The sequence below is a fragment of the Mauremys reevesii genome, linkage group 5, assembly GCF_016161935.1.
Source record: "Mauremys reevesii isolate NIE-2019 linkage group 5, ASM1616193v1, whole genome shotgun sequence".
NCBI lineage: Eukaryota > Metazoa > Chordata > Testudines > Geoemydidae > Mauremys > Mauremys reevesii.
The window spans coordinates 41097373-41124115 of NC_052627.1; the positions used below are offsets into that span (position 1 = coordinate 41097373).

Below are 26743 nucleotides of genomic sequence, written 5' to 3' on the forward strand. Positions count from 1 at the left end.
TTGGATGGATTCCTTCTGAACAAAAGCATATGTCAGCAAAGTACATATACCTTAGTCTCTTTGCATCTTGATCGTGTTAAATGAGACCCAAAATAGGTTCCTGATTTCCCTTTTAACTGTCATCATTTTAACACCAATAACTAGAAAATAATGATTATTTTAAAATACTATCTGCTCTAGTTTTCAGGATGGTCTTTCCATTAAATTTTATAGCAGGCAATTCTTCATCCGTACTTCTAACATTCTGGAATAATTGTAAATGCTCAGTTTGTTAGGTTTTTTAACTTCTGGATCTCTTCAGCAAAGGAAACAGTAGGTTCAAAACCAACACGCAGTTGCTTTTGGAAGTGATCAGCTTACCTCCTACATAGTGGTGGGGTTAATGAGAATATGAGGAAGAAAAGGAGGCCAGATCCAAGAGGCTTGATAGTAGCCTCCATACTTACAGGGTTGTTTTCAACTTCCAAAAACCACACTACTATCTGAAAATTGTTAACCTACTTTTGTTTAAAAACATCCTAAACATTAACAAGAAATTAATGAGAAGAGAAAAACCATTTTCTCTTCTCTCATTACTTTGTGTAATTGACAGCACTTTATGTAATCATTTTCAGGACTATGCTGGTATAGGCAGTCAATTTTGACTTGCTCCTGCAGACCTCTATGTTAGTACAATGGGATTCTGAACACATGCAGGGGATAGTATTGTCAGATCCTGATGCAGGATCAAGTCCTGGCTTCTGTTTGAGTGGGTCTTTCACACAATAGCAGGGAACAGGAAAAAAAGGTAAAAAGAAATTATAAAAGTGAAAAAAATAGCAAGGAGACTCAAGCACTTGTAGAAGATGAAGCTACCTTGTAACTGTTTTTTGGGAGGGGATTTGATTTCATGTTAAGGACAAACCTTTAACACATACCTTTAATGCAAGTGTCAACTTTTAACTATCTAACTGCTAATCACAGATATAAGAAAGGAGAGGAATGACCATAATATGAAGATTTGCACAATTTTGGTGCCCTAAGTGGATAGCACGAGAAACTACCAGAACGTAATTCATGCTCTTCACTTGGCCCATAACAGCAATAGGTCAGAGCAAAGAAGTGGAGACATGAGGGGTGTAGTTCCAACCATGGGGACAGCCAATCTAGCAGAGCATCCTGACTTTTTGGGTAGTGGGTGTGAGGGAAGGCAGCTTCCTCTGTGGCTCTAATGGCTGATGTAGGTTGTTGGCAAATATCATCGCATCAGTTACACTTGAGTCACATTTTCAAATTTTTCTTGGCAAACATGAGGGATAGAAACATAATTGTTTGCTAAATGAAAATTTAGATTTTGACATGTTATGAGAAAGGCTCCTAGGCATCACCCCATGATGCTGTAAGGCTCAGTTCACCATCACTGCCTCTGGATCATCTGGTATGCTACAAAACTGCATTGGCTATTTAAGCAAGTGTAAATAATTAAATACAATATCACTCTGTTTTCAATGATTTATTTTTTGTTAGGCATAGACGGCATGACTGATGCTGTGCAAGACAAAAGTAGTTAGTTTTCCTGTCCTAATATGCTTACCATCTAAATCCATAGGACAGAAAAGTGTTCTCTCAAAAATGCTTTGAGAGAGATAGGAGATGCCATTGTTACTAAAAGATATTAGAGACTGTGGACTTTGTAATAGAAAGTTTTCAGGAAGGTTTTGAAGGGAAAAAAACCACAAAGAGGGTAAGCGCCTGATAGATTGTGTCAGTGAGCGTTTCAGGCATAGGAGCAGTATGGAGGCAATCTAACTCAATCCCTTCTAAAGAGACTATATACAATAATTTATATGCGTTCTTAAGAATTTTATACTTACTAGACAGCTTATGCAACATAATGCAATTATACACCTAATTACCCTTAAAAGCAACTGAGTACCTCTTTCCCTTCCTACATACAAAATTGTCTTCAATATCTATAATATATACAACGTACAGGTAATTTACAGTATTGTATCATTTTCTGTATACAGTGAGTATTTTAAAGTTTGATATAGCTATACATTTCAATTGTTACTTTCTTAATTTCCCCCAATATATTTAATATTAGACAGATGCCAAGTCCACAAAGACTTGTTTCTCTAGAACTCTTACAACTGTGGAATCTTCTCCCATGTCCTGTTTAACTAGAGTAATAAAAGTTAGTATTTTCAAAAAAAAAAATAAGTCTTTGCACCTGATCCTATCACAATTTTCTTCAGCTATTATGATCGGTATTCAAGTAAACATACTTTATATGCAATAGGCTTTACAGTTATCTTCAGCTCAAATTCTCAACATACTGTAATAAATACAAGTACAGGACCACATTATAGAACTGTCAACACAGTTAGATACATAAAAAGCAAATCAAGATATACTAAAAATACTTAAATTAAAAATATTCAATATCTGATTGTCCTGGTTCACATCAGTAAGAAAACTGTCCCAGTATTTCATTTCTTCTAGTTTAGGCAGCAGCATCAAAGAATGCAATCAGTGCATTTTGGTCATAACTGTCCAAAATTTCCAGAAGAAGAGGAACTTTGGTTTTCACATTTGTGCCTTTAAATTTAAACTTATCAATGAAGAGATCTGTAATCATGCCTGCAAAAATAATGTTGATTGACAAGATTTAGTCTTTGCTTTATTTTTATTAAAAGAAAACTACAGTTAATGTAATTTGAGTTAAATTATGGTTGACTTTCTTTTAGATTATAGAGCTAAAATTATTTAGTTGAATACTATATGTTTCAAAATTCATTTACAGTTGAAGTACCAGAGGCCCTGGGATCCTACAATACTTTATGTTTCAGCTACATTCCAAATAACAGCATTTCTGCCTTTGAATTACCTGCATCTCAAGTGGAAGGTGCTCTTAGGACAGAAAGAAAATTGCTTACCAAAAAAAAAAAAAAGTTTTAAAATATGTTATTCAACTAACAGCCTGTGTATGTAGGCTTACTGAAGCCTATACACTGTCACACCTGCAGATTGTATGTGCTGTGAGCAGCTTCAGTGGTTACTTTACAGATTTCAAGATCCAGATATGCAAAGATTCCATTCAACACTGGATCATTTTAAGACCTATAGGGTCGCAAGGCTTCTGGTGCATTGTGAATTGGTCAGTTCTTGAAATTTTTCTGTTGGTATTACTAAGAAGTTCTGATCCAGCAAGTTCAGCACTTTAGTAGAAAAATCATATTTCAATTTTATATATCTACGATTTGTATTTATATTTCCCACTATGTCTTTCACTTTTGACTTTCAGTGTAAATACAATGACTTAGACCCTAATTCAGGAGAGAACTTAAGGAGATGCTTAAATCCATCTTTGGTCAAGATAGCACTTGCCATATTACATCAACAGGCCTTAAACACATATCCAAAGTTAAGCACGTGTTGAAGAGCTGTCCTGAATAAGGATGCATTCCTGAACTGGGGTTATAACAAACAGTCATCTCTTGGTTTTAGCATTCCACTAAATAAAGTGCATGAATCTCATTAGAATAATCCAACTCATGAATTTTCAGCACTGCCTTAGATCTCATTGATTCATTTTCAAAGGTTCTCTTCTGAATCATTCTTGAGTTTCTGAAGAGTTTCATATAGAATCATAGGACTGGAAGGGACAATGAGAGGTCTTCTAGTCCAGTCCCCTGCACTCAAGGCAGGACTAAGTATTATCTAGACCAGGGGTTCTCAACCTTTTTCTTTCTGAGGCTCCCCCCCAAACATGCTATAAAAACTCCATGGCCTGCTTGTGCCACAACTGTTTTTCTGCATATAAAAGCCAGGGCTAGTGTTAGGGGGTAGCAAGCAAGGCAACTGCCCGGGGCCCCATGTCACAGGGGACCCCGCAAAGCAGAGTTGCTCAGGCTTTGGCGTCAGCCCCAGGTGGCAGGGCTCGGGGCCTCGAGCTTCAGCTGCATACAGTGGGGCTTCCTCTTTTTGCCCTGGGTCCCAGCAACTCTAATGCCAGCCCTGCTTGGTGGATCCCCTGAAACCAGCTCCTGTCCCGTCCCGTCCCCCCACCCTCGCCAGTGGGTCACCTTCCCCTGGCTGAGAACCACTAATCCAGACCATCCCTGACAGGTGTCTGTCTAGCCTGATCTTAAAATTCTCCAATGATGGAGATTCCACAACCTCCCTGGACAATTTATTCTAGTACTTAACCACTGACAGTTAGGAATCGTTACCTAAACTGCCCTTGCTGCAATTTAAACCCATTGTTTCTTATCCTATCCTCAGAGGTTAAGAAGAACAATTTTTCTCCCTCCTCCTTTTAACAACCTTTATTGTACTTGAAAACTGTCATGTCCCCCCTCATAGGTCATGTTTTCTAGACCTTTAATCATTTTTGTTGCTCTTCTCTGGACTCTCTCCAATTTGTCCACATCTTTCCTGAAATGTGGTGCCCCGAACTGGACACAATACTCCAGCTGAGGCCTCAACAGCCCGGAGTAGAACGGAAGAATTATTTCTCATGTCTTGCTTACAACACTCCTCTTAGTTAACATCTCAGAATAATGTTTGCTTTTTTTGCAATAGCGTTAAGTTGTTCACTTATCTTTAGCTTGTGATCCACTGTGACCCCCAGATCACTTTCCACAGTACTCTGTCCTAGGCGGTCATTTCCCATTTTGTATGTGTGCAAATGATTGTTCCTTCCTAAGTGGCATACTTAGTATTATTGACATACATATAAGAACAAATGCAAAGTACATTATTTCACTTTTACCTTTATTTCAGAATATCAAAATCTGCAGTAATACCCAGACTCTTAAGTTTACCCAGAAGAGTTTTACATGCATATTCACTGTGATCCACTGGTCCTCCTGGTGCTACTTGACTGTTCCTACCTGCCAATTTAGTCTAGTGCTATTACTAGAAAACTCAGAACTATATTTTTATCCTGTCTATTGCGCTCTCTCTCTGGCTGTTAATATTTTTAGCGTAAAGAAAAAGAATCTAAAAAAGAGAAAAGCTCTATTAATGAACGAACCATAAAGTCTCTCAAGATGTGCAGGTTGTTTCTTGTACTCTTCAAGAAGGTTGTCTGCTTCCTCTAAAATGCAGCGGTACTCTGGTATCAGGAAGTCCATGTTTCCTTCATGAACCTGCAACTCCTTCAGATAGATTTTAAAATGTTACAAAAGAATTAAAGGCTGTCAACTCTAAAAACCTAAGAGAAATGAAAATGGAGTTTAGACCTGACAGGAGGCAGTGCACAGACAGGTGAAACAGTCCTTCAAAATTGCTCTTACTATTTTGGAAATGTAATTTTCTCCCTCTTCTCACTAAGTTCCAAACAGTATTGCCCACTTTTAACGCTGGATTCTCAAACCCCTTTGTTACAGCTTCCATTTCTGAACACCAGCAGAATATGACTCCCCTTCACAGTTCATCAGTGTTTCTTCACTGGCTGGTGGTTTGGAACTGAACAGTGATCTTATACCAAGTTTTTCAATCTGATTTTGGTGTCTTTCTGGGAACTCAGAATAAGAAACAGTATCACCAGATGAAAATGGTTCCTACTCAGAATTTGCTACCACATTAGAGGTGTTACTTTTAAATACTAGTTTGCTCACCTTTTTTAGAATAGTCTATGGACTGATGAAGGAATCATCAAGTGAACAAGCATTTGGAGTTACTTCAACGGGCCATTTCTATGCTACAAAATCAGTTTGGATTTTGGAGCTTTCTGTGGTGAGTAAAAGTACAAACCGCAATATCGCAATGTAGAGAATATTACAGTAAGACAGGAACTGATACTGAAAAATTCAACACAGAAACTACTGGCTGTCAAAAATAGGAGTGATAGTTCATCCTGTCCTGGCCCATTCAAAGAGAATGAATTGGGGCCCCTGAAATCTTAGAATTTTCCCAATTTTCATTATCTTCTGGCTCTGGAATTGACTCCATAAGAAGTTGGTCCTGTAACTTTTTTTTTTAAAACCCAAACATATAATTTTAACAACATGTATTATAGTTATCTTACAATGTTGTTCTACTGCGGAAATAGACCACTAAAAGTGGCAGTGTGGAGTTGTGTGTTTTTCGCCCCATTGATTTCTGCATCTAACAGGCATAGCTTACAACTAAAAAAATGTTCTCTCTAACTGACAGCCTCAGAAACTCTGCCATCTGAGAATCAAGATGGATTCTCCCCGGGCCTTGATCTCCACTTGTAAGCAAGGTTCTCCAGGACAAATTAGGCCCAGGTTATATAGGTGTTCAGAAGTGCCAATAATTACATAGACAATTCTGTTATTTCACAAGAAGGAACAAAAAACTGCTCAATTTCCTTCAACTTTGCTGATTCTTCAAGACTACAAAGGGTAAAAAGCAATAAAACTCCCAAAACATATTTTGGTTACCAACACCAGAAAATAGGATACCCAGAGATCAAATCTGCTGAGTAAGAAAGTGTCATTTTTACAAAGTCACTTTTTAAAGTCAGTAAGTCCACAGAAAGAATAGAAATACATTTTAAAGTAGTTAGGAGAAAGTACTCCATCAAAGACTACATAATCTTGCTTCACACTGACAATTCATTGGAATTTATGAGAACAAAATATTTAAAAAGACCTCAGCTCAAATTATCCTTTGTTCTTTCAAACTAAGTTAAGATTATGAGCAATACTGCCCCCAACCCTCCTTATATTTAATCATTTCTTAGACTAAAGGCAGACATTATTCTTTTGTGGCTGCAGGAATGGGATTCTCCATCTGGATACAAACTGAGTACTGGGGGATGGAAAGATTATTTCAAAGGGTTTTTTTTGGCTGCCACATATATTAAAATAAAATATAAAAATTTAAACAATCCAGTAGCCAAGAGATATAATCACCACCCTAAAAAGTTAAAGGGCACTCCAAGTAAAAAACAAAACAAAACCCTAAACAACCCCCCCGCCACACACACTTTATCTAAAAATTGGAGTTATTATTGTTACAAATTAAGAGGAGAACAAATTCTCTGTTTTCATTTTTTTTACACAGTGCAGCAGTGACAGCACTTTAGGTCTCATCCCATTCCCCTTAAAATCAATTAAAGTCTTTCCATTGACTACAATAGGATTAGAATTGGGCACACAGCATCTAGTCAGTGCCATTTTTCCAATTTAGTAGTCACTTTCCCATTGCTGTTTGGTTGTTCACACAGAAACAAGGAAAAACATTGAAAAGAAGAAAAAGGTAGAAAAGTTAGATTGCAGAAGTCACAAAAAGTTGTCAGTGGGTCTTCTAGGAATCTAGGGCAAGTAAAGTACCAGAAACTATTTATAATTAATGTTTAAAAACAAACAGGCTTCATTTCAAGTTATGGTGTTTAAAAAAAACACAAAAAAACAACATGATACCATGAAATAAGGAAAGAGCAGTTGCTTAAACTCTTCTTGACACTTTAAGAGGACAGACTAAAGCTATTACTCACTAGCATTTTATACCACCATTTCTCTGGTGGTTTCATCAATTTCTTCTAAACCTAAACTTTCATTATAACAAAATAAATAAATTAAAAAAAAAATCTGTTTTACGGTTGAAGAGACAATCTTCTCAACATGACCTTATGCTATGCTGCCTAAATCTCCAAACAGACAGAAACAACAGTGCTCGGAGATGTGAACTTTCTCCATGTATTTAACTGGGATGTTCAAGGGAGACGGTCCTCAGAAAAATGTCTATGTAAAGTGGCACTTAACACAGCAGTTCCCTGTATATTATTCCAAGTCATGCCTGCTGACTAGCAACAAACCTTTATTATATTTTACTTCTCTTAGTGCTACAGAACCAAACATAGAAATGAAAAAGGGAGCCAGGTTCCCTTCTGGCTCATGTTAATAAAGTTCTAGTCAAAAAACCTTTATTGTAGGGCAGTGGCTCTCAAGCTTTCCAGACTACTGTACCCCTTTCAAGCGTCTGATTTGTCCTGTATACCCCAAGTTTCATCTCACTTAAAAACTACTTGCTTACAAAATCAAATTTTAAAAAAAAGTGTCACAGAACGCTATTACTGAAATATTGATTACTTTCTCATTTTTATTATATAATTATAAAATAAATCAATTGGAACATAAATATCATACTTATCCTTCAGTGTATAGTATATAGAGTAGTAAAAACAAGTCACTGTCTGTACAAAATTTTAGTTTGTGCTAACTTAGCTAGTGCTTTTTATGTAGCCTGTTGTGAAACTAGGCAAATATCTAGGTGAGTTGATGCACTCCTGAAGGGCTTCTGCTTACCCCAGGGGTACACACACTCCGGGTTGAGAGAACCACAGTTGTAGGACATTAAATAGCCAGAAAACCCAGATTCAGATTCCAGGCTGAGTTTGTGGCATTTGACAGTAAGAAAGAGGTTAAAACAATCCATTTGCCAACTAGCACATGGGGGGAAAGCTTTAAATTACAGAATTTAAAGCTTTCCATTAAAAAAGTTTCTAGTGAGTATGATTGTAAAGGAAATATTTGAAATGTGAATCAATGCAGTGCTGTCTTCCTTAGTATACAGAAATAGAGCTCCAGTAGGTCAGCTGCTTTTAGTCTTAAAAAGTAGCAGTGCAAATTAAATTAACCAGACTAGCAGCCATGAAACTGATCAAAACAGTCTTCTGCACAGCAATTAAATAAACAAGAATCATGTCAACTGTACTCTGTTGCTGCTTGAGAAATTTATGAACAGTAACACAGGAAGGCAGTGGAGATTTTATTGCGCGGGCGAAAGGAGTCTTGAGAAGGAATAGGTAGCAGAGACTTCCCCATCATAGCAGCCAAAAGTGAAGGAGAGGCAAATCAACATTTTAACTATTAATTATGAATTATTTCAGCAGAAGCAGCCAGTTGCTGTGGTATTGTAGACAGCAGTTAAATACCACAATCACCCTCCCGCATCTAACCACTGTTTTTCTCGCTGTCCTAGGGCTTCAGTGGAGAAGCTGACTTAGGCACATTTGGAACTGATGCTATTGCTGCCCTTTATTTGGCTATTTCCACATGCAATTCCCTGATCTGCACACACACAACTGTAGTAACTGTGTAGCCACACACAAACACCTACATTTTTTGAAAATTCGTCTCTTAAAAGGTCATCTTTGGATTTCAGAATTAACACTTGACTGAGACAATTGAGATGGTTTACGCCTCTTAGAGACATTTAAAGCTGTCTATGCTTGATTCACAATTGGAAACTTACATTTTTGTAACTATATGGGTTACGAATTTATTTAAGGCTTACATTTTGCAGAATCTGCATTTGTCATGGAGGCCAGATAAATATATCAGATGTGACAGATGTCTGACACAACTGTACTGGAGAATAAACCACCATTTCTTACAGATCTGCATCTTTAGAAGGATGCCTATTCAGTTTAACACTCTGAACAGACTAGATTTCTGTGTAGCCACAGACAAGATACAGTTCTCCCTTCAAGACTATCCTTAAGGGGAGTTCTTAAAAATGTGTATTAGGACTAGTAAATGCAGGACATCAATCATTTCTCCAATTCAGACTACTTCCACCTTCAAATGATTACTGACATGGTTCCAGGATCAAAGATTAATAACTTCTGAATAATTGCCACATACTTCCTGCTGATAGCTGGGACAGAACCCCAAGAGTCTTAGTTTATCTTTTGCTGCAGGTGATTATCTTCTGGTTTAAAGACCAGTTCTATTTTAGTTTATCATCTGGAGCCAAGGAAGAGAAGGAGGGAGCTAGAGAACCAGTGTTAGACAGGGTAGCAAGAGGTAGCTATATTTAAAAAGCTGTCACTAATAACTTATCAATCATTAAAACAAGATTACTCACTAGTCAAGCTCAAATACAAGTTCTTTTTAACACAATCTCTTTGATAACCAACATACACAAACAGCAGTCCTGGCAACAGAAATACTGCAAATGCAGTGACGGCATGCATCTGACACAAGTCATGTACAGCTGGCCCCTGCCATCCTAAAACAAAACAACCCCCACTTCCCTCTCCACAGTAGAAGTTATGATCAGATACCTACTTTTAAAGCATCTATTAACTGAACTTTCTTGGCCAACAGCAGCTGATATTCTAGTTTCGGGTGGATTAGTTTTAATGTGTGGTTCACAGATACTTCATTTATATCTAGTAGGAACAAAAAAAATTAGCAATCAGATCAATACTTTCAATGCATTTCATGCATAAAAAGATAAAATGAAGTAGAGGAGAAAAAAGGTCTTACCATATGATATATTGAGATTAATTTTCCTTTTGGTGGCTTCTTTAGAGAGCACATCTTTTAGAATGGATATGGTAGAAATGTTGTCAGATTTGAAAAATCCCTCCCCTTTACTGCCAAAACAAAAAAAGATTTAAGAAGTAGAGTTAGGGCAGGCCCGTGCACTTGGTTTCCATTTTAAAGTGATAAATAGGGCTTCCCCACCCTCTAGTCAGGGGATGAAGCACAACCTCCTTAGAGGCCATCCCTAAAGCTATTCCACAGACTAGCTATCAGAGTATTTCATACACTGATTTCATCACACTCGCTATCCAGAGCTCAATCTTGTCAATCTGGCTACACCATAGAACACCATTCTCTCAGACAGTCAGAAAACACAGGCTATTCTTATAGATTTCCTATGCCACAGAGGAAGCAGGGTTTGTTTATATGTGCGTGCGTGTGTGCATGTCAAAAATTTGGAACACAGTGTAGTATCTAGGATTCCTGACATCTATTTAGCTACCTACGTTATTACAGTGTGCCTGACACCATAATATGAGTGCCTAACAACACGCCCCAATATCACTGTTCCCTCTAAGCTGTGTGTGTATGCGCGTGTGCGCACAGATCCTAAACCACATGGCAAAACACCGTGCGCACAAAAAATGAAGTACTACATTGGAGCCAGGCCAAAATATCAATTACAGGCGACTTTTGACACTGTTCACCCGCCATCTTATCAACAAAGCCAGATTCTACTAGCTGGCAAGGGGCGGGGGGGGAAGGGAAAGGAGAGCAATGAATCATTCGTACCCCTCCCCGCCAGCATTTCAAATGTGGAACGTTGATCACGTCAGGACGGTTGGGACCCACACATCTCCTTGTAGTCTGTTCATTTGGCTGTGTACAAACTCAAGTACGTGTGAATAAGTCAAAATGCCTGGCCACAGTTGCTAAGGAACTGCAAAGATTTCCCAGAAATGAACAAAGTAAACGTTGTTTTCGTGATTGAAATCTTTCAAAGGCATTGGACTTCATACATTTACTCGTGATGATTTACCATTTTCCCGCATTTTTTTTTTTGAGGCTTTTTTTGCTATGCACAAACTTCCCGTATCCTGATCTGAATGATCTCCCGTTTGCCCTTTTGTCGAGTCACAATGTTAAGCGCATTGAAATATTAGCCATATAATAAAAGTATTAATTTTAAATAAACCAATCTGGTAAAAAAATCAATCCCAAAATATCACTGTGTAGAGGTCTAACGCATAAAAGAACAGCGACTTCATTTAAATCTGGATGGCTGGATAAGACTATAGAGACGGTTACACCAAAGTCACATAGTGTAATGCTTGTTAAACTTTGTGAAATATTCACATATGATGAGGACAACGGAGTGGTTTGTGTATATTGTCGAGACGCCAGAGCTTTGGGAGAATTTTCAACAGGAAGAATGTGGAACGATGTATGGAAGTTGGATTTCTTAAAGCGTCATCTGTCAAGTAAGTCTCATATAGATGGTGTAACACAACTTAGAAACAAAAACCCTTCCTTGCGGATTACTTAGCATGATTCTTGAAAGTCCAGCTGAAAAGCAGAGGAGGCAAACTAATCTTGAACGCAAGTGCTCAAACCCAGAAGAAATAAAGGTACTTACTGACACTGTGTTGTTGGCTATTAAAATGAACAGCTCAATGCTTTCTGTTCAGGATATTAATGACCATATGGAAAAGTATGTGCACATACCAGCGAGCTGGAGAAGTAAAAATTATGCTTTTGAATTTCTTGAAATTATCAACTGCATTGTCCAAAATGACCTCATGCATGAAATAGCACTGGCAATATTTCATACTCTAGCTGTTGATGAAAGCACTGATATATCCATTAACAGATACTTGATACTCTACTTTAAATATAGATCCATAAATTCTGCAGACTATAAAAGACTTCGTTTGGTGGACTATTACGATTGCAAGAATGTGATGCTGTTTCAATAGTGTCTGAAATCAAAGAGTTTTATAAAAAACACCAACTAGATCTAATGAAAATGGTGATGTTCACATCTGATGGTGCCTCTGTGATGTTGGGCAAACTCAATGGCGTGGCGGCTCAGCTGAAACGTGATATTCCACACTTAGTCCAGCAACACTGCGTTGCACACTGGGAAGACTTGGGGATTCCTGATGCATGAAAAGAGGTCAAGCTGATAAGAGACATCGAAACCTTAATGAGAACTGTCTACACGATGTTCTGTCGGTCATCCAGGAGAAAATGCAAATTTCAGGAAACAGCAGATGCTTCTGAACATGAGTCAGTGGCTTTCAGGCCACTCACTGAAGTGTGCTGGTTATCTGGGCACTTCGCACTTCGAGCAATTATTCACAACTATAATCCTCTTCTGGAATATATTGAGCAAGACAAAGATATTGATCCAGTTTCTAAATACTGCCACAAAAAGCTGAATACCATGGAATACCGAATAACATTAGAAGTTTTGAATGATGTTTTGTCGGCACTGGCTTCACTATCCACGCTGCTCCAGAAACGGGGTCACACCTCTTGAAGCATTTCACCTTGCCCGAGGTAAACTGAACAAGATCAGAAGATAGTACCTTGGAGATTCAGTCTTATGGGAGTGACAAACTTAAGGCTCTCTTAGATATGAGCTCTCAAGAAAATAATGAAATTGATACCAGTTCCATAATAACTTTCATAACCATCTTGTGTGCACATTTGGCAGACAGGTTTCCAGAGGATGAAGTCCAGGAGTGGTCCGCTTTTGATTGTGCAGCAATAGTTAAATGTGACTTCAGTTTTGGAATTCATCAGTTCAAATCCCTATGTTCAAAATACAAAGACTTTCTTGCTGAAGAGATTGTTATAGTCAATCAGTACAATGACTTCAAGTTTGCAGTAGCTGAAAGAATCAAAAGTCAATTGGTTTTAAGTTTCCCAGATATGGTGCCATTTGCTTACCAGAAGTAATAGTTTCAGAGTCTTGCAAAGTTGATGGATACTGGAGGAACATTCCTAGCATCAAGTGCAGACTGTGATCGTGGCTTTAGCTTAATGAACACTCTAAAAAACAAACTACGGAATCATTTACAAGTAGATCATTTGGACATGCTGATGTGTATTAAGAGTTACCAGCCGGATGGAGGACTGATAGATCTGGACAGAGTTTATATTGAATGGGCAAATGAAAAAGATCGCAGGAAAAACAGTAAGGTTAGTTCAGCAGTCTTTGACATTTCTACCAATAAGGAAATTAAAATGCATTTGTAATTACATATCTTATTCTTGGCTGATAATCATTTATTGATTTTTTTTTAGGAAAATTTTAAATTTAAACACTTTTTTTTTAATTTATGACGTCTCTATCTGAAAACCCATATAAATTGACACAATGGCATACTTATTAAATTGTCTTTATTATATGTTTATCAAAATCTTTTCAGACATGAGTATAGAATGAAAGGTGAAAGTGGACACCAATGGGCAGAAGCCTATGGACTGATAATGATCATGATTAATATGTACTTGATATATGCTCGTGATTGTCTATAAAAAAAGATCATAAAGCGTAATGCTTACAACTAACTTCTGTTTCATGAAGAATGGTTAAATTTTCTTTTTCTAAGTATTTAAAAATGACATTTATAAAATAACATGGTGTAAAACGATTATTATCACAAATTACAAATTAAAACTTTTTAAATGTATAAGCATGTTACTTGCTTCAGCGCATTTGCCTCATGGCGCACAAATCTGAACTCTGCTTCAAAAATTTGCACAGAAGAAATGTTTTGTGCACGCAGCCTGTCAAAAATTAGAGGGAACATTGCCCAATATCAGTCTCACTTTACATGACAAAGAGTAGAAAGCGTTTTGACTTTCTCACATCAATTTATAAGCATTTCTTATTGTAATCCAAGATCAAGTTGGAATCTATATAATTAGAGTAATAGTAATTAATGTTTCCAGCTTTTACAACTTGATTATAAAGCAAAACGATATCTGCTAGCAGAAGCAGCACACGGATTCATTTAAAGATAACAGAGAATATCATTCCTAACACTGAAAATAAACATTTCTGTAATGGAAGCTGCAGAAAGGGGAGGATTTTTTTCAGCTTGAGGCTTTATCACATGCTTTTTTCTTAGGAAGATTAAACTCCCATTAAAACTATAATGATTAGAGCATATTTTACTTGTAACAGAGAGGGAGAGAGGAACTCTCTAGTGATATAGCTTCCTTTACTGAAAAAGGAAAAAAAATAAAGTTACAAACCAACATGTGCGCTAAGATAGTTTTGCTATACTTGTTAGGCAGGCACTTACATTTGCAAAAAAGGAACACTGAATTTGTCTCTCTCACAGCAAACCGTATGCTAAAGACACAAGTTACAAAGCCAAATACATTAAGGCTTCCCTGTTTAGCAATGCTCAATTATCTCACCCTTAAAAAAATACTACATTTTGAAGGATCATCTAATTACTGCATAATACGTACTAAGGATCAAATCTGACAGTCCTTGTATAAGTAAAGTTCTCATTGACTTGAAAGGGAGTTTGCCTAAATAAGCACTGTAGAATTTGATTGAGGCTGGTATTCAGAATGGACACATCTAGGGTGAAGATATGGAAAAGAGAAGGCTCTGTTCCATGGCAGGCTATTTTGATAATCCTGGACATATGGAATTATTCACCCTGTCCTCTCCATGGGGGTTTCACAAGAAATGGGTTACCCACAAGGATTGGGTGACAAACAGGGCAAAAATTATTCTCTGCTATAATACATCTTAACAGGAAACAAGCTACGTCTTCAAGGAAGCATTGCCAAGGTATATTGCATATACACAGATTGCTCTGGCTTCTGGCAACTCTCTCAAGAGCCTCAGATTTCAGGGGCTGAATTCTTTTCTTGTTTCACAGGGTGGAGGAATGCAAACTGTTTTTTTTTCCCCCAGCCCTAAAATAAACAACCAGATGAAAATTCAGATTGCAGTCCCCCTCCATAAAAAAGATTATTTGGGGGACAATTTAGCTCTATTTTTAACCAAAACATTCTTCAGCAATCATACTTGATTTTACCTGTAAGTACTTTCAAGCTGTGTATCCAGGAAGGTGTTCTGAAAGTAGAAAGTAACACTATCGCCTATTGGAGTTTTTTCTGGAACTTCAGGCAAGCAAAACACAACCCAGGAGTGAATTTCAGCAAAACTGAAGTGGCCTTTGAGCATCAGTGTGTTCATAGGTCTATAGTATTTTGAATACAGAAAGAAGATGGGAATTAGTTAATTATGAGCAGTACTGATTCTGCAATAGCCATGCAATTGAAGACAAAAGTTTATTTTTCATATGGTATGTCTTCTGCCCTTTAAGCCTCAAACATGAGTTTTCACTGACTTCTAGCAAAGTCCTAAGTAATTCAGGCTTCCTGCACACTGATATATATTCTGAAAACTGCAATCAGAATTCAGAAGTATTCTCTGATGAATTCAACACAAAATCTTGTGTGTGTCTGTGTGTGTGTCAGTGAGAGAGAGAGACACACTTCTTATTTGAATATTATCAATCCAAATGAGTCACAACTGGGCAATAACACCATAAACTGGTAAACTGTTTTTCCAGGTTACTTGTTTTGCATTTTAAAAACCAAAGCAGGCTGTGGTTGGGGTGATCAACTGACAGTGCAGAAAATCAGAGTATTAGAAACACTCTCATGAGTCTCCTGTTCTCTAAACCAGAGATATGCAAGTACTTTGCAGAGGTAATACATGTGAAATAGGCATAATGGAAGGAATAGGAAACCTTTCCCATTAGCATCTCAAGCAAGTGAATCAAGAAGGAGTAAACGCATTTGGTCCAGTTCACTGGGATTCTACTTTCCTACGGTCCTTTTTAAAAGTATGCAATAACAGAGAGATTAAGTATAACTGGATAAATGGCAGCCTCACAACAGAGGAATAAAAGGCAAACAAGAAACCTGGACCAGTTTTTGGGCTCAGCTAGATATGAGAGGGCACTATTTGTTTAAAAAAAAAACACACACCCTAGAAGAGACTTGCGATGTTGGTTATTACAATCAGCTGCTAAAATGATTACTGCAGGTTATGCAGTCAACTAAGTTTCAATTGGATTGAACCAATTTTTGAAGAAGTATTGCTCTCTCTTTGTAAATACCTGTCATGATCAATAAAGTGAGTTCTTTGATGAAGTGAAAGTGGTTTAATCTGATATTGACAAAGTTGGCAGGTTTTCGGTTGAATTCTTGGTGTTACATATGCTTGCAGCGTCCCATACTGGCCTTCAATTGATCGAATCTACATCAATAAACATAACGAAGAGGAGAGGAAAAAAATTAATGAATTTACCAGAATTAAATTTTTTTTTCTTTTTTAAACTACAGTAACTAAGTGATCCAATTAACAGTACTCCTATAAAAGGGGCAAATCTAACTTTTTGAAACTAGATGGAACAGCATTCAACAAGAAATGCTAGAATTGGCACAGATTTATTACGAAGGAAAAGAAAATCTATTTGCTTTGATTCTGACTGCCCAAAGACCAAAGACTTTGTCCGGCCACTCCTAATCCTTTGGAATTACTGTACAAGTTCTTACAGAATTTATGCTATGTAAGATAATGACATAAGACATGTCATTCTACACTTAAAACTACTCCAACATGACCACCTCAACAGCACCCACCTCTTCACAACAAGCAAAATCCTTCAGCTCCCCCAAAACAAGATTTTAAAAAAAGAAATGGGTCTATATCCTCAGCTGCAGTTAGGGAACACTAAGAAAAGTGGTGTGTGCAAAAGAAGCTTTGAGCCAGTTTTTCACTCACCCCCATCCCGAACCTCACTATACATCAACCCAGTCCTGTATACTTTGATTTGTTGTCTAGATTGCTCTAACGTGTACCAGTTGTCAACAGTTCCAATGGAATTGCCAAGGCACAGGGATATACTATCCACCGCCCCTTCACAGGCCACAAGGGTGGAGCAAGGCATAAGGTGCTACTAAGATGGCTTTATACCATCTCAATGAAGGATGGCATAGTTGCTGGCACATCAGACCCGCATTCAGGAAACCCTGGTTTAACTCCAAGCTCAGGCACATGCTTAAATGACTTGCACAAAGTTACAAGGAACTTACCCTGTTACAGGGGGAGTACTGAGGTACATGGATATTGTGAGGATAAAGGAGCCAATCCAAAACCCACTGAAGTCAATTGACTCCCATTGACTTCAATGGGCGTTGACTCAAGTCCCAAAAGCCATAACTGAGTGCCTCACAAGCAGTCAGATATTGTGACAAAAGCCATAGAAGTACTTGAATACAGGGGTGGCTCCAGGCCCCAGCACGCCAAGTGCGTGCTTGGGGCGGCAAGCTGTGGGGGGGCGCTCTGCTGGCGCCGCGAGGGCGGCAGGCAGGCTGCCTCCGGCGGCTTGCCTGCAGAGGGTCCGCTGGTCCCGCGGCTTCGGTGGAAGCCAAAGCCGTGGGACCAGCGGACCCTCCGCAGGCAAACTGCCGGAGGCAGCATGCCTGCCATGCTTGGGGAGGCAAAATCCCTAGAGCCGCCCCTGCTTGAATACAAAGATTCCCTCTACGCAGGGGAGGTCCTCTTGTGGCCATTTTTAGGGCAGCCTTGCACCAATGGAGTGGCAGAAAGCTTCCTTAGAAGGAGAGGATCTAGCCCATGGTGTTTATTAGAAGAAAAAACAAAAAATATCTCCAAAAGGACAGAGGAAAGGACTGCCAAGTAATTATATTAGAAAATGTGGCAAAAGAGAAGATTATTTAAGAATGGCAATTCAGAAACTCCGCTCCTCAGGTACAACTGATGTTTCTGTTGTAAGAGTAACGCTCATCTGTGTAGGAGACAAAACTCGCTTGGGGGCCAGTTCAAGACGGTGGAATGAACTCACACAAGAACCAAGCACCAACACAATCCTCACTATCTTCCACTCCAAGTGCAAGGTGCACTTCTTAGAATGCACCTTTCTTACGAACACATAGCAGTGTGTACATTTAAACAAATAAACCACTATACTTCACATATAATTCTTTCCCTAGCCCCGTGTGTGAATGAAAAAGAACAAATTACACGTGACAGTCATGTCACTTAATGCACTCTTGGAAGGTGCTTATATATTACAATAATATGGGTAGTAAAAAAATTTATATAAAACAGAATAGATACATCACATCAGAATCTAAGAGTGATAGAAATGATAATTAAAATATATTGATGACATCTAGCTAACAGGTTACAATCCACATTTGATATAAATGTGTGCTGGAACATTAGTAAGGAGGTAGCAAATATATAAATCCTTTAATTGTGGTGTAGAAATCTCTATTCTTCATTTGTAAATACAGTCAGTCAATATATTTTGTTTTATAATACAACAATAACACCCAGCTCTTTGTATAGTCCTTTTCATCAGATAGCAAGGCACTTTACAATGGCGAGCCATAACATTATCTCCATTTTACTGATGGGGAAACTGAGGCACAGAGGAAGTGATTTATCCAAGATCACCCAGCCGGCCTATAGTAGAGCTGAGAATAGAAGCCAGGTCTTTTGAATCCCAGTCTAGTTTATCATCAGCTAGGTCAGTGTTGTCTCCTCACTAAAAATATTTTAAAAACTGTGTAATGTACACTTTAAAAAAATCACTAAAGAAATACTTTTTGCTTAGAATCTCAAACAGAAAAATTGTAAATAAATATTAAACTTACAAGGCTGCAATGGTGAGTAATTCTGTCAAGAAAAAGACTAAAGAATAAGTGAGTGCCTTACAGATCATCTCTTCTCCTGAACATCATCCTATCTGTGAGCTCTCATCTTTCCTGTGGCAGCTACAGAACTTCGTGAATTTCCCAGATCACTGAGCACAGAAGCAGCAGGTCAATAGTCCCACTGATGAGGCTATTCACCTTCAAGTTAAGCATATGATCTTTTTCTTGCTTTTAGTGATGCTTTTGACACTGTCCTATATGACATTCTCTTAAGCAAACTAGGGAAATGTGGTCTAGATTAAACTACTATAAAGTGGGTGCACCGTGTTTGAAAAAACATACTCAGAGTAGTTGTCTGTGGTTCATTATCAAACTGGGAGATGTATCTAATGGGGTTGCGGGGGGAGGGGTGTCTGTCACTATTCAATCTTTTCATTAATGGCTTGGATAATGGAGAGTATGCTTATAAAAAATTACACATGACACCAAGCTGGAAGGGGCTGCAAGCACTCTGGAAGACAGGATTAGAATTCAAAATGACCTTGACAAATTGGAGAATTGGTCTGAATTCAACATGATGAAATTTAATAAAGCTGAGTGCAAGGTACTACACTTAGGAAAGAAAAATCAAATGCAGAAATACAAAATGGAGAATAATTGTCCAGGTGGTGGTACTGCTGAAAAGAAACTAGGGGTTATAGTTAGAGCCCTGTGCGGCTTCAAAATTTGTATCCGCATCCAATCTGTTATCCACAAACACGGTCTGTGGAGATCCGCAGATTTAAAGTGGATATCCACAGATTTGCAGGGCTCTAGTTATAATGGATTACAAATTGACTATGAGTCAACAATGTGATGCACTTGTGAAAAAGGCTAGTGTCATTCTGGGGTGAATTAACAGGAGTGCCACATGCCAGACACAGGAAATAACTGTCCCACTTTACTTGGCATTGGTGAGGCCGCAACTGGAGTACGGTGTCTAATTCTGAACACCACACTTCAGAAAAGATGTGGACAAACTAGAGAGCGACAAGAGAAAAGCAACAAAAAAATGATGAAAGAAAACCTCACCTATGAGGATAAGTTGAAAAAAACTGGTCATGTTTAGTCTTGAGACAAGACGACTAAATGGGCACCCGACAAAAGTCTTGAAGTACGTTAAAGTTGTTATAAAGAGGACAATGATCAACTGTTCTCCATGTAGAGCAAGAAGTAATTGGCTTAATATGCAGCAAGGGAGATTTCGGTCAGATATTAGGAAAAGGGTAGCTAAGCTCTGGAATACTGAAGGAGTTTGTGGAAACCCCATCATGGAGATTTCTGAAGAATAGATTAGACCGGGGTAGGCAACCTATGGCACGGGTGCCGAAGGCGGCATGCAAGCTGATTTTCAGTGGCACTCACACTACCCAGGTCCTGGCCACTGGTCCGGGGGGCTCTGCATTTTAATTTAGTTTTAAATGAAGCTTCTTAAACATTTTAAAAACCTTATTTATTTTATATACAACAATAGTTTAGTTATATATTATAGACTTATAGAAAGAGACCTTCTAAAAATGTTAAAATGTATTACTGGCACGCGAAACCTTAAATTAGAGTGAATAAATGAAGACTCGGCATACCACTTCTGAAAGGTTGCCAACCCCTGGATTAGACAAACACCGCTCAGGGATGATCTATGTTTCCTTGGTCCTGCCTCAATGCAGAGGGCTGGACTAGGTTACTTCTTGACATTCCTTCTACTCTTACATTTCTATAGTTCTATGAATGGTTTAAGATTTAAAAAAAAAAATCAAACTATGCATTTGATTTTATAAGTATGTAAATATATAGTCAAGCTTTAAAATTGAATTAATTTCTATTCCAAAATCTGAAACATTCTCCCCTTCTTGTTTCTAACTTCTGTTTCCTGGCACTTCTCTCCCTGCTTCATCCTTTTTGAAGTTACTCGGAGAAAATCTCTGTTTCTAGACTCATTGGTGATTTCTTGACTCCTCCTCTTTTTTTTTTCAAAATCAGAAGTCCTTAAGTAAGGATGCTACGCTTTCTCTCCCACACCACCCCACTTCTCTTCAGTGGCTTCTAGAGGCATCCAAGGTGAATATTTGTACAAGTAGCTATAAAGCAGGAGTTCTCATCGGCATCATGCAAGTGACCAAAAATTTCTCAGTGAGCAACCAGTGGTCTGATATAAGAATCACTAGACTAGTCATTTGCTCAAGTTAACACATTCAACCCACTCATTCAACCTGTGTGCACAAAAGCATACTTATTTACATTTCTTAGATAAAACACATTTTTGAAAAGTACAAGAAAATATTTTGTAGCATCTTTACCTTAAGCTCCAGTCTAGTAGTATTTGCTTGGCATCGGTAAGTGGCAAGGAGAAAGTTGCTGTTTGGCTGTGAACAATTCAAAATGAAAAACAAAATAAATAAATAAAAAATATTTCTGAATTCATAAAAGTTTTATCATCAAAACTTTAGCAGCATAGTGACAGTTTTTGCTATCTATGAAAAATGGTTACATGAAAAGTAAACACAAGTGAAATCCTGGTTCTACTGAAGTCAATGGCAGAACTGCCATTGACTTCAGTAGGGCCAGAATTTCACCCCATATTGTATTAGTAAATACCAGCTCTCTCTCTCTATAAAGATAAAAAATATGAAATCTATTGAACTCTTTGTTAAAACTGAAAAGAAAAATATATCTGAAAACTCCATTCTGCAAAATTAAAAGATACAATGATCTACCAGTTTCCCTAATATTGACTCGGCCCAGGATCTGACAAGCTAAATTATTCTAATTATGCAAAGAAAAATTAATCAGAAAACACACTGTAGGCTAAACCAACATTAGCCATAGTAATGATCACACAGAATGATTAAGAAACTCAAAGACAGCAGTTAATTTCTGTAATCTTAAGAATAAACCTTTGATGTCCCAAATTAGTCACTAACAAACCAAAAATATTTAGAAGACAATTGTGAAAGAAAAGAGACTTCAAAAGATCTTCATAATGCTAATTTCATTTCTAAAATTATTTTTTAAGAAAACAGTATCTATAAAAATAATGTAATTTAGTCAAACATGAGAATATCTGGAATATAGCGATTTCATCATGCCAATTTTACATTTTAAAGATATACAGTAAGTACAGGCGAGTCGCATCATATGCACCTTTAACTAACGCAAGCCAACTACTTCATCTGGTGCTCAACCGAAAAAACAGAGATCTGTTCCAATTCTGGAGGAAAAACTGGCTGTGTTGGACTTATTGAGAGACAGTGTGTCAGTCTCCAATGTGGTGCATAAATATGGCCGCAACGAATCTAGCATCCGTGCCATCAAGATTCGAGAGAGAGAAATTCGTCAAGCCATGGCATCAAGTGCCCCAATAACTGCTAAGGTGACGAGCCAGGTGCGTGATAAGACTTTAGTGAAGACTGAAAAGGCATTAAAACTTATGGCTGGAAGACATGAACCGTAAACGTGTGCCTATCGATGGCAATACGTTGCGAGAAAAGGCTCTTAGCCTCTACGTGTTGTTCAAACCTCCTACCAAAGAGGGAGAGACTTCTGATGAGAAGAAATTCAAAGCCAGTCAAAGTTGGCTTAACAGTTTTAGGACCCGCTTCAACCTCAAAAACGTGCAGACTACTGGTGAAGCTGCATCTGCCAATGAAGAGGCAGCAAAAGCCTACCCCAAACAATTAAAGAAAATCATAGAAGAAAACAGCTATCTTCTGGAACAAGTTTTTAATGCTGACGAGACTGGGCTCTTCTGGAAAAAAATGCCCAACTGCACTTACATTTCAAAATCAGAAAGACAAGCCCCTGGCTTCAAAGCAGCTAAAGACCGTGTGACTGTGTAATTTTGAGGCAATGTGGCTGGGCATTTAATAAAGCTGGACTTGCTCTACAGTTCTGGCAATCACATAAAAAGGCTTGGGTGACGGCAGCATTATTTCTGGATTGGTTCCACAAGTGTTTCATTCCAGAGATCAAGCAGTACCTCGAAGAGAAAGGACTTGACTTTAAAGTGTTGCTGATTGTAGACAACGCTCCTGGCCACCCTGTGGCACTCCGGTTTGCACATAACGACGTTGAAGTCATCTTTCTCCCGCCCCCCCCCCAATACCACCTCCATCCTTCAACCTCTCGACCAAGGCATAATTAGCTGTTTCAAGGCCACGTACACAAGGCTTACGTTACGTTCTCACAGATGGATACATAGCGCTATGGATGCTGATCCCAATCTTAAATGTGATGCAGTGTTGGAAGTCCTTCAACGTTGCCGATTGCATCACTTCTATTAAACAGGCAATGAATGCAATCAAGCCTGAAACAGTCAATGCATGTTGGCGAAACCTATGGAAAGAATGTGTAAATGATTTTAAGGGTTTCCCGACCATTGACAAAGAAGTGAAATGCATTGTTCAGGAGGCCAGGCAAGTGGGTGGTGATGGCTTCGTCGACACCCTTGAGGAAGAAATTGAAGAATTAATTGAGAGCCATAGAGAAACATTGACTAACAAAGAGTTAGAGGAACTGATAAAATCATCTACAGAAGATGAAGATGACGACGACGATGAACAGGAAGAGCCAGCAAGTTGGAATCTTCATAAATGTGCTAAAGTGTTCCAAGCAGCAAAACAGCTGAATGATTTAATTTCTGAATACGATCCCTCTATGGAACGAAGCCTTAAAATCACACATAGTACTACGGACTATTAAGAGACCATATCAAGAAATGTTTGAGCAGCTCAAGAGACAACAGCGACAGTTGCCGATCACCATGTTTTTCAAAGAAAAACAACCAGCAGCAGATGAGCCTACACAATCAACTTCTCAAGCTGAACCAGAGCCAACCACTTTGTCTATGACTTGCTCTCAGTCACCCAAGCTCTCCGACACCTCTGTGTCCTGGATTGACATCAAGCCCCGACGACCCCCTGTAACTACCCCTTGTAATTAAAAATACAGTACTGTAAAATTATATTTTGCATATGTACTCTATTATATACTCTACATTACTATATACATTATACATTTATACATATTACTGTACAGGGTTGTATACACAAAACCATGTACAGTATATAGTACTGTACTTTATGGACGATTTAAGGGATTTTCAAGGGTAATTTTGACTATACGCTATTTTCCCCTTAAGTGCTGACTTTAGAACCTAACCCCCGTGTAGGATGCGAATCGCCTGTATAAATATAGTGCTCTTTGCCTAATAACTTTCAGTAAAGAAATATACTGGACCGAAAGTTGATGTCTATTTTACTACCTACAAAACTGGATTTTCCCAAACTTCCTCCCTCCCAACATTTTATTCAGTTTCACACTCACTCACTCATGCCCGTCACCCCAATCGGGGTATGGGCCGCCAACCACAGATCTCCAGAGTCCTTTATCCTGGGCCATTCGCTCTAGCTGGTTCCAGGTATAGCCCATTTTTTTGCTATCAGCCTGAAGGTCGCGTCACCAGGTGTTTCTTGGACAGCCTCTTTTCCGCTTGCCTTGGGGGTTCCACCGCAGTGCCTGTCTGGTGATGTTAGTTGGCTGCTTGCGTAGTGTATGTCCTATCCAGCCCCACCTTCTCCTTCTGATTTCTTCCTCTGCTGGGAGCTGACGGGTCCTCTCCAAGAGGTGGATGTTACTGATGGTGTCTGGCAAGCGGATCTGGAGAATCCTTCTGAGGCAGCTATTAATGAAGGTCTGGATCTTCCTGATGGTTGTTTTGGTTGTCCTCCAGGTTTCAGCTCCATACAGTAGGACTGATTTCACGTTGGAGTTGAACAGTCGAATTTTCATTGCCAAAGACAGCTCTCTGGAGCTCCAGATGTTCTTAAGCTGTAAGAAGGCTGCTCTTGCCTTACCAATCCTTACTTTGATGTCTGCGTCTGTGCCACCCTGCTGGTCAATGATGCTACCTAGGTAGGTGAAGGACTGCACTTCTTCCAGGGGGCTTCCATTCAGTGTGACTGGGTCGTTGCTGATGGAGTTAATCCTAAGGAGCTTGGTCTTGTCCTTATGGATGTTGAGGCCAACCTGTGATGACGTGGCTGCCACTACGTTGGTCTTCTCTTGCATCTGCTGTTTACTGTGCAAAAGGAGTGCAAGGTCGTCGGCAAAGTCCAGGTCATCAAGCTGGGTCCACAACGTCCACTGGATTCCGTTCCTACGCTCGTAAGTGGATGTCTTCATAATCCAATCGATGACGAAGAGAAAGAGAAATGGTGACAACAAGCATCCTTGTCTGACTCCAGTTCGCACCTGGAAGCTGTTTGTGAGCTGCCCTCCATGGATCACTCTACAGTGTATACCGTCGTATGAATTCTTGATCAGGTTGACCACCTTTGCTGGGATGCCATAGTGCCGAAGGAGCTTCCAGAGGGTCTCTCGATCCACGCTATCTAACGCTTTCTCATAGTCAACAAAGTTGATGTACAACGAGGAGTTCCACTCCATAGACTGCTCGACTATGATGCGGAGCGTTGCTATCTGGTCCGTACATGATCTGTTCAGCCGGAAACCTGCCTGTTCATCTCGTAGCTGTGGATCGACGGCATCCTTCATTTTCTCTAAGAGGACTCTGTTAAAGACCTTCCCTAGCATCGACAGGAGTGTGATTCCTCTATATCTGGCACAGTTGCTGAGGTCTCCTTCCTTGGGGATTTTGATGAGGTATCCCTCTTTCCAGTCTGCCGGAATCACTTCTTCTTCCCATATCTTCTCAAAGAGGGGGTACAGCATTTCCACTGAAGCATCCAGGTCTGCTTTCAGGGCCTCTGCTGGGATGTTGTCAGGTCCAGCCGCCTTCCAGTTCTTCATGGTGATGGCTTTTCTGATCTCATCTCTGGTTGGTTTATCGCAATTGATTGGGAGGTCCTCGTTGGCTGGGTCGATGTCTGGTGGATTTGGTGGTGCTGGTCTGTTCAGGAGTTCCTCAAAGTGCTCCGCCCATCTGTTGTTCTATTCCTGTTATAGACTTTCCCTGCTTGTCTTTAACGGGACGTTCTGGCTTGCTGAACTTTCCAGACAGTTGCTTGGTAGTATCGTACGGCTGTTTCATGTTGCCACTGTATGCTGCCTGCTCCACTTCTGCTGCCAGTCCATCCACATAATCTCTCTTATCCTTCCTAATATTCCTCTTCACTGCTCTGTGGGCTTCAGCATACTCTTTTTGAGCTTTGGCCTTTGCTGCTCTAGTCCTGCTGTTGTTGACTGCTGCCTTCTTCTTCTTTCTGTCTTCTATCTTAGTCAAGGTCTCTGCTGTGATCCACTCTTTCTGCTGGTGTTTCTTAATTCCAAGCACTTCCTGGCATACTGACCTAAGTGTCTCTCTCACTTTCTGCCATCTGTTGAGTACACTGTCTTCCTCTTCCTCAGACCGATCCTGTAGTACTGAAAACTTATTCTTCAGCGTCAGTCCAAAATCTTCCTTATTCAGTTTCAGCCATTAAATAAATTATTCTAACTCCTAGGACTTTAAAGTATGAATCTATAAATTCAAATTCTAATACATAGCAGTTAACAGCTTTCATCCAGTAGTCTCTATACAAGTATGACCATTAACTAATATCTTTACCTTTTTGTGTTACTTACTTCAGAATCACAGCCACTAAAACTAACAACAGCAGAATTTTTATCCACATCCAGTAGGTCTATTGGGACATCACTCTGTGCAGAACATTTAAGGGAAGAGGTGGGGGAAAAAAAGCATAAATTTCTGAATAGTTTCTAGTGTATATATCCTCTACTTA

The 26743-nt window shown here is 39.0% G+C and overlaps 1 protein-coding gene across 3 annotated transcripts in view; it reads right to left on the bottom strand.

Annotated features, from left to right (window-relative positions):
* Positions 1-1477: 1477 nt before the first annotated feature.
* Positions 1478-26743, bottom strand: part of BBS7 (Bardet-Biedl syndrome 7) — a 49808-nt gene continuing 24542 nt past the window's right edge. For 2 of the 3 annotated variants that reach the window (XM_039541679.1, XM_039541680.1), the window contains exons 12-19: positions 26586-26660; positions 21302-21367; positions 16397-16536; positions 15305-15469; positions 10233-10342; positions 10032-10135; positions 5021-5144; positions 1478-2622 (exon numbers count right to left, since the gene is read on the bottom strand). In XM_039541679.1, coding sequence (XP_039397613.1) covers positions 2486-2622; positions 5021-5144; positions 10032-10135; positions 10233-10342; positions 15305-15469; positions 16397-16536; positions 21302-21367; positions 26586-26660 — 921 coding nt within the window. In that variant the 3' untranslated portion in view covers positions 1478-2485. Of the gene's footprint in view, positions 2623-5020; positions 5145-10031; positions 10136-10232; positions 10343-13909; positions 14031-15304; positions 15470-16396; positions 16537-21301; positions 21368-26585; positions 26661-26743 lie in introns of those variants that run through there. The other variant, XM_039541681.1, reaches the window with a different exon arrangement.